The sequence below is a fragment of the Lepus europaeus genome, chromosome 2 (genome assembly GCF_033115175.1).
Source record: "Lepus europaeus isolate LE1 chromosome 2, mLepTim1.pri, whole genome shotgun sequence".
Lineage (NCBI taxonomy): Eukaryota > Metazoa > Chordata > Mammalia > Lagomorpha > Leporidae > Lepus > Lepus europaeus.
The window spans coordinates 138860625-138875370 of NC_084828.1; the positions used below are offsets into that span (position 1 = coordinate 138860625).

General features: G+C 39.7%; 1 protein-coding gene across 7 annotated transcripts in view; it reads right to left on the minus strand.

Moving 5' to 3' along the window:
- Nucleotides 1-14746, minus strand: part of U2SURP (U2 snRNP associated SURP domain containing) — a 66234-nt gene that overhangs the window by 14756 nt on the left and 36732 nt on the right. For all 7 annotated transcript variants that reach the window (XM_062213620.1, XM_062213610.1, XM_062213602.1 and 4 more), the window contains 4 exons: nt 13718-13874; nt 11851-11946; nt 11072-11138; nt 7310-7469 (listed from right to left, as the gene is read on the minus strand). In XM_062213620.1, the coding sequence (XP_062069604.1) occupies nt 7310-7469; nt 11072-11138; nt 11851-11946; nt 13718-13874 (480 nt within the window). The remainder of the gene's footprint in view (nt 1-7309; nt 7470-11071; nt 11139-11850; nt 11947-13717; nt 13875-14746) is intronic.

The window sequence follows — 14746 nt, forward strand, 5'->3', positions numbered from 1 at the left end:
AGGAAGGTGGAAGGATAACTGAGATAACAGCTAAGAAGGAACAACACAGTTGGAAAGTGTCTATAGTCAATGTGCTTACTGATAAATGACATCTTATTCCCTAAAAGTTTTAATAAAAACGGGGTACAGCAGATTAAAGTACTGCTTATGATGCTAGCATCCCATACTAGAGTGCTGGTCCGAGGCCCACCTGCTCAGTTTCCTATCCATCTCCCTGTTAATATGCCTGGGAAAGCAGTGGGAGATGGTCCACGTACTTGGGCCCCTGCCACCCATATGGGAGACCCAGAAGGGAATTTTTGGTTTTGGCCTGGCCCAACCCCAGCCATTGTAGCAATCTAGGGAGCAAACCACTGGTTGGAAAATCTGATTCTCCTCTTTCAAATAAATAAATAAGGCTTTAAATTAAAAATTAACACGTGTATGAAAATAAAAGGACTTCATGAAATTCATGGAGGGGCCAGCCTTGTGGCACAGCAGGTTAAGCCACCACCTGAAATGCTAGCATCCTTAATGGGGTACTGGTTGGAGTTCCAGCTGCTCTGCTTCCAATACAGCTACCTGTTAACGTACCTGGGACAGCAGCAGAAGATGGTTCAAGTACTTAGGCCCCTTCTATCTGCATGGGATAGAGTTCCTGGTTCCTGGCTTTGGCCTGGCCCAGACCGGGCTGTTGCAGCCATTTGGAGAGCTAACTAGTGGGTGGAAGATCGCTGTCTCCCCATCCTCTCTCAAGAGCTCTCACCCTCAAGAAAATAAATAAATAATTTAAAAAAAAAAAAAAAACTCATGGAAAAATGGAACTAAAAGTAAGCTGGATCTAAGCAGACCAAAAACTAAGACAGAAATGGAATCAGGAATAACACCTCCCCAACCCCCATCCCAACAAAGAAAAGCCCAGGACCAGACAGCTTCACTGCTGAATTCTACCAGATATTTAAAGAAGAACTAATTCCAATTCTTCTCAAGCTATTCAAAATCATTCAAAGGGAGTGGATCATACCAAACTCCTTCTATGAAGCCTGTATCACCTTAACCCCTAAGCCAGAAAAAGAAACAACAGAGAAAGAGAACTATAGACCAACATCCCTGATGACCGTAATGCAAAAATCCTTAACAAAATACTAGCCAATCAAATTTAGCAATACATTAGAAAGATCATTCACTCAAACGAAGTGGGATTTATCCTTGCTTTGCAGGGAAGGTTCAACATCCGCAAATCAATGTGATACATCACATTAACAAACTGAAGAACAAAAACCATATGATTCCCTCAACAGATGCACAGAAAGCATCTGATAAAATACAACATCCTTTCATGATGAAAACCTTAAGCAAACTGGGTATAGAAATAACATTCCTCGCCGGCGCCGTGGCTCAACAGGCTAATCCTCCGCCTTGCGGCGCCGGCACACCGGGTTCTAGTCCCGGTCGGGGCACCGATCCTGTCCCGGTTGCCCCTCTTCCAGGCCAGCTCTCTGCTGTGGCCAGGGAGTGCAGTGGAGGATGGCCCAAGTGTTTGGGCTCTGCACCCCATGGGAGACCAGGATAAGCACCTGGCTCCTGCCATCGGAACAGTGCGGTGCGCCGGCCGCAGCGCGCTACCGCGGCGGCCATTAGAGGGTGAACCAACGGCAAAAAGGAAGACCTTTCTCTCTGTCTCTCTCTCTCACTGTCCACTCTGCCTGTCAAAAATTAAAAAAAAAAAAAAATTAAAAAAAAAAAAATAATAAAAAAAAAAAGATCTTCCTAAAAAAAAAAAAAAAAAAGAAATAACATTCCTCAACACAATCAAAGCAATTTATGACAAACCCATGGCCAACATCCCATTGAATGGGAAAAAGTGAGAAGCATTCCCCCTAAAATCGGGAACCAAGCAAGGTTGACCACTCTCACCTCTGCTATTTTATATAATCCTGGAAGTTATAGTCAGAGCTTTTAGGAAAGAAAAAGAATTGAAAAGGATACAAATTGGAAAGGAGGAAGTCAAACTATCCCTATTTGTAGATGACTTGATTCCATAAAGGGGATCCAAAAGACTCCACTGAGAGACTATTGAAACTCATAAAAGATTTTGGTAAAGTGGCAGGATATAAAATCAACAGAGAAAAATCAAGTGTTTGCATACACAAATAATGTCATCGCTGAGAAACAACGTTTAAGATCAATCCCATTCACAACAGCTCCAAAAACAATTAAATACCTTAGAATAAATTTAACCAAGGATGTCAAAGAAATGAAAATTATAAAACACTAAAGAAATAGAAGACATTAAAAAAAATGGAAAAATCTTCCATGTTCATGGAAGAATCAACATCATCAAAATGTCCATATTATCAAAAACAATTTATAGATTCAATGCAATCTCAATCAAAATACCAACAACATTCTTCGCAGGTCTAGAAAAAATGATGCTGAAAATCCCGTGGAAACACAGGAAAACCCGCATAGCTAAAGCAATCTTATACAACAGAGACATCACAACACCAGATTTCACAACATACCACAGGGCAGTTATAATCAGAACAGCCTGGTATTGGCATAAAAACAGATGGGTAGACCAATAGAACAGAACCAAAACTCCAGAAACCAATCCTTGCATCTACAACCAACTTATCTTCAACAAAGGAGCTAAAATCAATCCCTAGAGCAAGGACAGTCTCTTCAACAAATGGTGCTGGGAAAACTGGAATCTCTGCATGAAGAAGTATGAAACTAGACCCCTACCTTACACTTTATACAAAAATCCGCTCAAAATGGATCAAGGACCTACATCTATGACTCAATACCATCAAATTACTAGAGAACATTGGAGAAACCCTGCAGGACATTGGGACAGGTCAAGACATCTTGGAAAAGACCCCAGAAGCACAGGCTATCAAAGCCAAAACTGACAAATCAGATTATATCAAGCTGAGGAGCTCTCTGCACTGCAAAGTAAAGAGGCAACAGACAGAATGGGAGAAATTACTTGTAAACCATGCAACTGATAAAGGATTAATAACCAGAATATAGAGAGATCAAAAAACTCAACAACAACAAAACAAACAATCCAGTTAAGAAATGGGCAAAGGACTTGAACAGCCATTTCACAAGAGAAAAAATTCTAATGGCCCACAGACACTTGAAAAAATGCTCAGGATAGTGGCCGGCACTGTGGCATGGAGGGTAAAGCCGCCCCCTGCGGTGCCAGCATCCCATGTGGGTGCCGTTTCGAGACCTGGTTGCTCCACTTCCAATCTAGCTCTCTGCTATGGCCTGGGAAGTCAGTGAAGTATGGCCCAAGTCCTTGGGCCCCTGCACCCACATGGTAAGACCCAGAGGAGGCTCCTGGCTACTGGCTTCAGATCAGCGCAGCTCTGGCCGTTGCAGCCAATTGGGGGGTGAACCAGCAGATAGAAGATCTCTCTCTCTGCCTCTCCTCCCTCTGTGTAACTCTTTCAAATAAATAAATAATCTTAAAAAAAAAAATGTTCAAGATCATGAGCCATCAGAGAAATACAAATTAAAAACCACAATGAGGTTTCACCTCACTCCAGTTAGAATGGCTCTCATATAGAAATCAACAAACAAATGCTGGCAATGATTTGGGGGAAAAAGCACCATAATCCACTTTTGGTGGGGATGTAAACTGGTACAGCTAATGTGGAAGACAGTATGGAGAAACTTCAGAAAGCTGAATATAGACCTACCATATGATGCAGCCATCCCACGCCTGGGAGTTTACCCAAGCCGAAAAAAAACAAAAACAAAAACAAAACAAAACAAAAAAAACCCAGCATCTGAAAGAGGTATCTGTACCCCCATGTTTACTGCAGCACAATTCACAATACCTAAGATATGGAATCAACCCAGATGTCTATCAACTGCTGACTGGATAAAAGAAAATATGGTGTATATATATGGTACACTATGGAGTATTACTCAGCTGTAAAATAAAATAAAATAAAATACTTTTTTTTTTTTTTTGACAGGCAGAGTGGACAGTGAGAGAGAGAGAGACAGAGAGAAAGGTCTTCCTTTGCCGTTGGTTCACCCTCCAATGGCCACCGCGGCCAGTGTGCTGCGGCCAGCGCAACGTGCTGATCCGAAGGCAGGAACTAGGTGCTTCTCCTGGTCTCCCATGGGGTGCAGGGCCCAAGCACTTGGGCCATCCTCCACTGCACTCCCTGGCCACAGCAGAGAGCTGGCGTGGAAGAGGGGCAACCGGGACAGAATCCGGCGCCCTGACGGGGACTAGAACCCGGTGTGCCGGCGCCGCAAGGTGGAGGATTAGCCTAGTGAGCCATGGCGCCGGCCAAAATCCTGTCTTTTGTAACAAGATGCACACAACTAGAAACCATTATATTCAATAAATTAAGCCAGTCCCAAAAAGATAAACATCATGTATTTTCCCTGATCCAAGGTAACTAATACAGTACCTAAAATGTAATGTATTGAAGTGAAAAGGACATTTTGAGATTCAATGATTATTTACAGCTCTTGTCTCTTCTGTTGAGGAATAGTATTTTCTTCTTCACACTCGTTGTTGAACTCTTTTACTTAGTGTTGGGTTATGATTATTAAATAAACCAAAAATAGTTCTTTGTAAAAATTAAGAGTGGAAATGAGAGAGGGAGGAGGAAGAAGGGTCGAAGTGTGGGAGGGAGGGAAGGTATGGTGGGAAGTATCATTATGTTCCTAAATCTATATATATGAAACACATGAAAATTATATAACTTAAATAAAATTTTTAAAAAATAAAATGCATATCAAATAACTAAAAAAAATAAATAAATAAGCTAGGGTAGGCATTTGGCCTAGGAGCTAAGACATTCACATCTCACATCAGAGTTCCTCAGTTTAATATCTGGCTCTGGCTTCTGACTCCAGCTTCCTGCAAATGCAGACCCTGGGAGACAGTTGGCTCAAGTAATTGGATTCCTATCACCCACATGGGAGACCTGAACTGAGTTCACAGATTCCTGCTTCAGTATGGCCCAGTCCCAGCCATTGTAGGTATGTGGGGAATGAACCAGCAGACGGGAGCTCCCTCTTTCTTTAGCCTTTCAAATAAATAAAATTTTAAAAGTTTATTTCAGTGCAACATATTCTCCAAATACATTTATCTGAGGAGCCTTCCAAAAGTTCACAGAAAGCGGTGATATTTGGCATAGCAATTAAGACATCTACAATCAGTATCAGAGTGCTTAGATTTGAGTCCTCACTCTGCTCCCAATTCCAGCTTCCAGTTAATGCACACCCTGGGAGGCAACAGGTAATGGCTCAAGTACTTGGGTCCCAGCCACCCACAGCAGAGACTCAGATGGGAGTCCCGGCCGCTGGTTTCAGCCTGCCTAGGTGTAGTTGTCATAGATGGGAGAGATATCTCCATCTCTCTGCCTTTCAAATAAAATACATTTTAAAACTTTTAAAGTTCATGGGAATATCAGGAAAAAGCTATGCAAGTATTTCAAATTTTTTTGTGCCAAAATAAACTTATCTTTCATTCCATTCTTCTCAAAACTTTTTGAGGAAGCCTCATACACCCTAGAAAAATCAATCAGCTAATTAACTCTAAAAATTTCATGTAAGTTATAACTGTCATTTTTAACTGTCACCACATTCATTCTATATAGGGTTAAAACAAAATGTTCACCCTGTTAACTCTCTGGTTTAGTGGTCTCTGAGAAAGACATGGATAAGAACTTTTACCAGCATAACAGGGATTATGGGGCCGGCGCTGTGGTGTAGCGGGTAAAACCGGCACCTGCAGTGCAGGCATCCCATATGGGCGCCAGTTCAAGTTCCAGTTACTCCACTTCCGATCCCGCTTTCTGCTATGGCCTGGGAAAGCAGTAGAAGATGGCCCAAGTCCTTGGGCCCCTGCACTTGTGTGGGAGATCCGGAAGAAGCTCCTGGCTCCTGGCTTCAGATCAGCCCAGCTCCAGCCATTGCAGCCAATTGGGGAGTGAACCAACGGATGGAGGACCTCTCTCTCTCTCTCTGCCTCCCTTCTCTCTCTGTGTAACTTTCAAATAAATAATCTTTAAAAAAAAGTAAAAAGAAAAGCGATTATTGTAAAGGAGACCAAAACTGGAAAAAAAAAAAAACAAAACAGGGATTATGTGAAAAAGTAGAAAGGAGATAACTAATGTGGTAAGTATAATAGGTTAAGTGAAAGGACAGAGTATTAAAATTCACTCTTCTGAGTTCTTTTGAGGTTCTACACTGACTGTTCTACTACTGCTAGCATTTACTGGGATGATAAAACCTTTCTCTGTCTGACAGGTCTAGAGTTTTTGACAAAAACAAAAGACATTTTAAAAGGAGAGCAAAGAGAGGGTAGGTGGATAAAGTCTGTCTGAGATAGTCTGGGCTCTCCCATAACGTCTCCCCCGCTCCAAATGTTAAGACCCATTCAATGTCTACTCTCTCCTATCATTAAAGGTGCAGGTATTTAAAATGAGCCTGTTGTTAAGAATAAACAAAAGTAAGTATAATCCTAAAGATGTCAAAATATTTTACTTTTTCCTAACTAACATGCTAAGTACACTCAAAAAGTAATGGACTTCTTATGCAGCCACATATAATGGATTCATTAAAACCCATTTCTTCAGAGGTTCTCTGTGCCACATACTAGAGATGCAATGAACAGAAAACAGACATGGTCCTTTCCATTTATGGAAACTGCAACCTAGTGTGGATGATAAATATTAAGCAAACAAATAAGCAAGTCACCACATAAAATAGACACACATAACCCACTATACTTGTAAAATCAACAAAGACCAAGAGGAAGAAGCAAGCAAGTCCAGAATAATAAGAAAAGCTACCACATAAGAAGGGATGTTGGACCAAGGAGCCTGAAAAAAAGCCTTATAGTATGAAAGTTTCTGGGGCCGGCACCATGGCTCACTTGGTTAATCCTCCGCCTGCGGCCCCGGCATCCCATGTGGGCGCCGAGATCTAGTCCCGGTTGCTCCTCTTCTACTCCAGCTCTCTGCTGTGGCCTGGGAAGGCAGTGGAGGATGGCCCAAGTGCTTGTGCCCCTGCACCCTCATGGGAGACCAGGAAGAAGCACCTGGCTCCTGGCTTTGGATCGACACAGCGCCAGCTGTAACGGCCATTTGGGGAGTGAACCAACGGAAGGAAGACCTTTCTCTCACTGTCTATAACTCTAGCTGTCCAAAAAAAAAAAAAAAGTTTCTCAGCAGAGAAGGCAAATGGTATGCATCACAGTACACTGCCACAATGCAGATGCAGCTTAGTTTGGTGGAACAAATGAAAGGCCAGTGAGGTACAGTTTGAATTTCATCATGAAACTAACCTCAATTTCACGAAGTTTAGCTCGCTTTTCCTCACTCATTTCAGAGTACTTGGAGAACTTGGACTCAGTCATTTCTTCTTTGATTGGATTAGAGTATAGGTGATGTTCTTCAGATTTAGAACTTTGAGTATCTTCTTCATCTTCACTTTCTTCTTCTTGACTTTGGAAATAAGCAAAACACATCGTGTGTCAAAGAAGCAAAAAAAAAAAAAAAAATCCCCCCAAAAAACCTCTGCTGTGTTACATTTTATAGTTTAGATATCTTATTTTTCACTTCGAGTCTATATAATATTAGCAAAACATAAGAAGACAAAAGTTTTTATAAAATATTTGATCAAATATTTTTCTATTTGGTAAAACTTGCTTTTTCCACATAAAAAGTTCAAGCTTCAACATATTCATATTTTAATAAATTCTGCCAATATTAGTATTATCACAAGCCACTGCTTGTGATACCAGCATCCCATATTGAAACATCAGTTCCAGTCCCAGCAGTTCTGCTTCAGATACCTGTTAATACACCTGGGAAGTAGCAGATGATGGCTCAAGTATTTGGGCCCTTGCCACCCATGTGGGAGACCAGGATGGAATTCCTGGCTTCAGTCTGGCCTAAACCTGGCTGTTGTAGATTTCTGAGGAGTGAATTAGTGGGTAGAAAAGTTTTTCTGGAGCCAGTGCTGTGGTGTAGTGGGTAGGGCCACCACCTATGACATTGGCATCCTGTATGGGTGCCAGTTCATGTCAAGTCTGCTCCACTTCCAATCCATCTCCCTGCTAATGTGCCTGAGAGGGCATCAGAGGATGACACAAGTGCTTGGGCCCCTGCACTCACGTAGGAGACCCAGAAGAAATTCCTGGCTCCTGGCTTCAGCCTGGCCTAGCCCTGGCTGTTGTGGTCATTTGGGGAGTAAATTAGCAGATGGAAAACCTCTATGTCTCTCCCCCTCTTTAACTCTGCCTTTCAAAAAAAATAAAATAAAAAATAAATAAATAAAAGAATAAGAAGAGCACCTATAACTGCTCTCAGCATATACATATAGTAAGCCATATGTGTGTATATCATCTGAAAAAAATTTTCTCTTTTCTCTCTCTCTTCTGCCCTCTCTGATGCTCTTTTGAAGAGCTTAAAAATTTTTACAAACAGCAAACATCCTTATACATTTACCTGAAGACTTGCTTTAAACTACAGATGAATATGTAACAGGCTAATCAATGGACTGACATGGAATATCACTTTCACTTGAGTGAAAGACAAGTGACATAGAAAAGTATGAACTGTACTTTATTATTTATGCTTAAATGAATATGCATAGGAAGTGTCTAGATGGCTAGGAACTCAACATTAACCATATTATCTAAGACTTTTAAAAATGAGCTATACATGGGGCTGGCACTGTGGGGTAGCGGGTAAAGCTACTGCCTGAAGCGCCAGCATCCCATATGGGCGCCGGCTAGAGATCAGGCTGCTCCACTTCCGATCCAGCTCTCTGCTATGGCCTGAGAAAGCAGTAGAAAATGGCCCAAACCCTTGGGCCTTTGCACCCGCATCGGAGACCCAGAGGAAGTGGGGGAGAGAACTGGATGGACGACCTTTATTTCTCTCTCTCTCACTGCGTCCCCTTCTCTCTTGTGTAATCTGAGTTTCAAAGTAAATAAATAAATCTTAAAAAAAAAAATGAGCAATACTATTTTAATAAGTTTAAATTATATACAATATATTTTTAAAATGTTAGAATTCTTCAAGGCCAAAGCAATGCTTTAACTGGTTTTCACTTTAGATCTTATTTACCAGTTCTGGTTTAATATCATCACAACCTCCTCTGGCACTTCTTTTAAAATAAATGAAAATTCAAGTCTCTAAATTTACATAGGATTCATTACAAATGAGACTACTTTTTGGAAATTTTTTTCCAAAGTATTTTTTAAATCATATTTTTACCAAAAAAGGCAGTAATTGCTAGTTACAAAAAGTAGCCCTAATTAAAAAAAAAAAGTTTTGGATTTAGCCACTAGAGAGTAGTACTGAGGCATAAGAAAAGTTCAAGTAAAGTTGTTACACTAAAGCTTTTTCCTTGCTTTGTACTTTCATAGTTATTTTTATTATCATGATTTACCTCATGTTTCTAGGAAAAATCAAATACATGCTATATTTCTGGTGAGCTAGGCTTCTATCAGTGAATTATTATTCCACATGAACACTAAATTGCACTCATGTATTTAAAACATTACACAAATATCAATTTGTGTAAAAAAAAAAAAACCTTAATACCTTTAAAAACAAAACCAACTGAGCAATATATTTCAAGTCTTTGATGGTTTTTCAATCCTTCCCTACTCCTAAATCAAATAATTATTTTATGAGTAATACATGCATTTTTTAAAAAGATTTATTTATTAGTTACACAGAGAAAGGAGAGGCAGAGAGAGAGAGAAGTCTTCCATCCCATGCCTCACTCCCCAACTGGCTGCAACAGCTGGAGCTGTGCTGACCTGAAGCCAGGAGCCAGGAGCTTCCTCTAGGTCTCCCACACGAGTGCAGGGGCCCAAGGACTTGGGTCATCCTCCACTGCGCTCCAGGGCCAAAGCAGAGAGTTGGATTGGAAGTGAAACAGCCGGGTCTCGAACCGGCACCCACATGGGATGCTGGCGCTCCTTAACTTGCTGCACCACTGCGCCACAGCGCCGGCCGCAGTACGTGCATTTTAAAGCAGTGATTCTAAAATGGTGAGGGTTGTGGACATAAAAAGCGTTAAGAAACCCACTGTTTTAAAATAAAACAAAATGAATGAAACTGTCCCCAATTTCTGTTCCCCTAAACAGTTTTGGAAAGCTAGTTCCATCAGCAAACCACCCATATTTTGCAAATATTCTGTCATAATCATTACTGACTTTTTCTGATCACACCAATATTTCTGGAAAGATCACTGCGGACAACTTTTCCACATCATATCAAACTCTGTTTCTACAAACTACTGATTGATCACACTTTCTGCACAATTCAAATACTCACTTACTGAATCCATACAAATGCTCACACTGTGCTAGGACACAAAGGGACTTCCCCTTTGTTCTTTCTTCCCACAATAAAATATAAAGATTTTTTAATACACAGAAACCTCTGTTCAGTGTTCCTGACATCATCTCTTCCAACTTCATAAAACCAATTTTCTTAGCAACGATTTTTAAAAAGTCAAGTATTTCCTAAACTACCAATACAAGCTTAAACACAGCATCAAAACCAAAAGAAAATTTTGGAGTCATTACCTAAGAGCAAAAATTATTATTTCTTTGTACTTCAAAGAAAGGATTTTTTTCCCTTTCACTCACTCTTAGTTCTTCTGAAGTGCTTACATTTCAGTAACAGAATGATTATAAGGCAATATTTTTCTTAGCAATGTATAATTCAACAAAAATGGAGCATAATCTTCCCACTCACATTTTAAAAACCCCTTTTTGTGGAGCCCTAAACAATATTTGATGACAGAGATTTGAAACAATGCAGTTGATCAATTAGTAACTAAGTGAGAATGTATAGCCTAGGGGTAAAAAGTAAGCTCAAAAGCAAAGGGAAACCAGATGCATCAAAACCAGAAACCAAAAGCTCCTTATTCACAGGAAAAACAATGGAGAACTCAAAATGATCCATTTACATGTTTTTTAAGAGTAAAGTTTTCCTCTTCACTATTATTTCAACCATACCTCTTAATGAAAAAGGGAGTGTGTGTGCAAAAGAAACAGTATATTCGAAACTTAGATTCTTACTTTTGATTTTCTTCTTCTTCTGATTCTTCATGCTGGTCAAATAACTCCCATTTAGAAGTTGTTACAGCTGAATGGAAGGAAAAAGAGGATGTAATTCCATAAGGTATATTAGCATTTTTGCAGCAGAATTGTAGAAGCCCCTCTTTAGAATTGGAAGTTTAAAGTTTTTTTTTAATCTATTCTTTGAATAGCCATTTCTATGTGCCAAATCTCTTTCCTCACACCTACACTATCATTTCATTCAGATTCATAAAGTGATAGTGCTGTCATCCTCACCTCCATGTTAGATATAAGATTTATTTCATTAGAACCTACAAATATTAGCAATTACAGAATATAAGCACAAGGCCAAATAAATATGACAGGCAGATCTGAATTGCATCTACTAAGTGTTATGGGAAGGTCAAAACTTGGTTTCTCTGAAACTGACCTCTAAGTAGATTTCCAAGTAGGAACAGCTTCCTGGCTACAATTTCTATTAAAATGCCTTAACTGAGAGGTTTTCAGAGATTTCTCTGATTACTCTCAAAGCTTCCAAACTGAAAGATCTAAGAAAATTATTAACAGTAACACCAACCACAATGAAATCTTACACTAGACATACATTGGATCTTAATGCTGTTAAAAAGCAGCAAAACACAAAAGGTAAACATACATAGGCATGTGTGCACACACATATCCCTCAATGACTACTGGTATTTAATTTTAAAAGCATACCCATTATCAATTTATAAGTACTTAATTTTTTAAGATTTAACATTTATTATACTTTTACTCACCCTGTGCTTCCAATTCAGATTCATCTACAGCTTCCCACTTTGATGGGGCAACCTTAAATATAGGCTCATTCTTCTTTGAGTCTTCAGCGGCATCCACTATTAGAGAAAGAAGAGCCATTAACTCCAACTACTAGGGAATGATCCAAAATAATGAGTTTTAGGAGCTCAGTATATTACTAAAAAACAAAGTAAAATAAGGCCACACATAGACAAACAATAATATCAAAAACAAGAATTTTGACTAATCCAATTCTCTGCTTTTGAGATCTAACTTTAAACATATACAGTAGTCTTCCTTTATCATGGGGGGATATTTTCCAAGAGCCCATGGGTAAGCCTGAACCTTTACAAATACTATGTTTTTCTCTATGCAAACATACCCACAGTAAAGTTTAACTTAGCAGGTAGGTACAGTAAGACAGTGACAATAACTAGTAATAAAATAGAATAATTAAAGCAATATATTGTAATAGAAGTTACTTAACAGATATGAATCATTTATTCCTGGGCTTATTCATTTAATATTTTCAGACTGTCATTATAGAAAGTCAAGCTTATGGGTAAGAGAGGACTGCTGTACATATCAAGTCTGAAAATACGTTAGTAATATTTTAAGCAAACAGGGAAGTTGAGAAGTAAAAAATAACACCTTTACCTAAATGAGAACTCGTATTTTTGTGGTATTTTAACATACAATTCAAATGTACTGAAGTGCTATGTACACATCCTATTTCCAAAATGATTTTAAGCTGTCAGGAAAACTGAACCTGTAAGCTAGGAAAACTAATAATAAAAACAGAATTAACACGGACAGGCTGAATGGTTAAGAAACCTGAGTCCCAAATCAGAGTTCCTGGGTTCAACTCTCAGCCATGGCTCTGGATTCCAGCTTCCTGCTCTGGTGGACTCTGTGAGGCACTGGTTCCAGAAACTGGATTCTTGCCAGTCAGGTGGGAGATCTGGATCGAGTTCCTAGCTCCCACTTCATCCCCAGCCTAATTCCAGCTGTTGAGGGCATTTGGGGAATGAACTAGCAGATGGGAGACCTGGACTAAGTTCCTATATCCCAGCTTTGGCTTCTGCCCTATCTCAGCTATTATAAGAACTTGGAGAGTAAACCAACAAGTAAGAGCTCTCTCTTTCCATCTATCTACCTATCTCTCAAACAAACAAAAAATTTTCAAAAGCAGAAACTGATAAAAACAGGGACCTAGGATTATGACTATAATTTAACACAAAATTCTGCCTAGAATTTCCTAGCAGTGAAGACAAAAAGAGAAACTTGCTAATATTATTAAAAGGCTGACTGTCCCAACCAACAAAGAAGTATAAGCAGAAAAAAAGCCTTTTCCTTGGCACAAATACTAGAGGGTATCTAAATTTTGACAAGACAGGAAAAAGAGGGGCCGGCACTGTGGTTCAGTGGGTTAATGCCCTGGCCTGAAGTGCCGGCATCCCATGTGGGCGCCGGTTCTAGTTCTGGCTGCTCCTCTTCTGATCCAGCTCTCTGCTATGGCCTGGGAAAGCAGAAGATGGCCCAAGTCCTTGGGCCCCTGCACCCACATGGGAGACCCAGAAGAAGCTCCTGGCTCCTGGCTTCGGATCGGCACAGCTCCGGCTGTTGCGGCCAATTGGGGAGTGAACCATCGGATGGAAGACCTCTCTCTCTCTGCCTTTCCTCTCTCTGTGTAACTCTGACTTTCAAATAAATAAATAAATCTTTAAAAAAAAAAAAAAAGACAGGAAAAAGTAACTTGAAACCATCAGAAATTAAGACCTTTTCCCACATCAACACGTGTGGAAATGGATGAATTTTGATAACTAAACTTTAGTAGCTAGATTTCATCAGTTTAAAATTCGAACTTACAAGGCACTCCATCAAGATCATCATCAAGACTTTTTATAGGAACTCCATCAAGATCATCAATGGGAGTAGCATCAATAGGAATTCCATCCACATCTTCCAGGGGTGCACCATCAAGCTCTTCCTCAATGGGGGCACCATCAAGGTCATCTGGTACATCCTATAGAAACATACTACTGTAACATTTTCCCTTGCTTGATACAGGATTAATTTGCAATCTACAAGCCATCCTGGTTAGATACCCACATTCCCTGGTACTATGTAAAGACATTTTAAGATTATTTTATCATCCAGACTGCCAAAGAAAATCATCTATTCACTTATTTATCCAATGTTTACCCAGTGCTTATTGTGTCATGTATTATGTGAATAATGACAAGCAAAAACTGGCTTAGCCCACCACCAATGAACGTAGTAAAGGTTTTTGTTGTTGCTGTTATTGGGTGGGGTACAGTGAGCCAGGAAATAGGATGATCCAAACAATATAAGTGCAACTAAAATAAGTACTACAACAAAGAGGTATATTATATGATTAGAATGTTTAATAGTAAGTTTCACTTAGATAGGTTAGAGATGGTGCTCTGAAGTTAACCTAAGCTAATATACAAAAATTCCTCAACTTTGACGGTTTTACGCTTTTCTAATTTTACAATGGTTTGAAAGTGATATACATTTTAGTATAAACCATACTTCAGATTTTGAATTTTTCCCAGCCACCCACTGACCATGAAGTTAAGTAAACAATCAACACTACAGTGCACTGTGTTGCCAGTGTTTTCTGGATATAGGCATTCAACAAATCACATGACATACTCAATACTTTATTTAAAAGTAAATTTTTTCTGGGGCCAGTGTTGTGGCACAGTCAGTTAAGCTACAGCCTGTGACACCTGCCCCAGTTCAGAATCCTGAATGCTCCACTTCCAATCCAGCTCCTTGCTAATGTGCCTAGGAAGGCAGTGGAGGATGGTCCTGTAACTTGCCTTCCAAATAAATAAATAAATCTTTTTAAAAATTAAGTAGGCTAGGCTA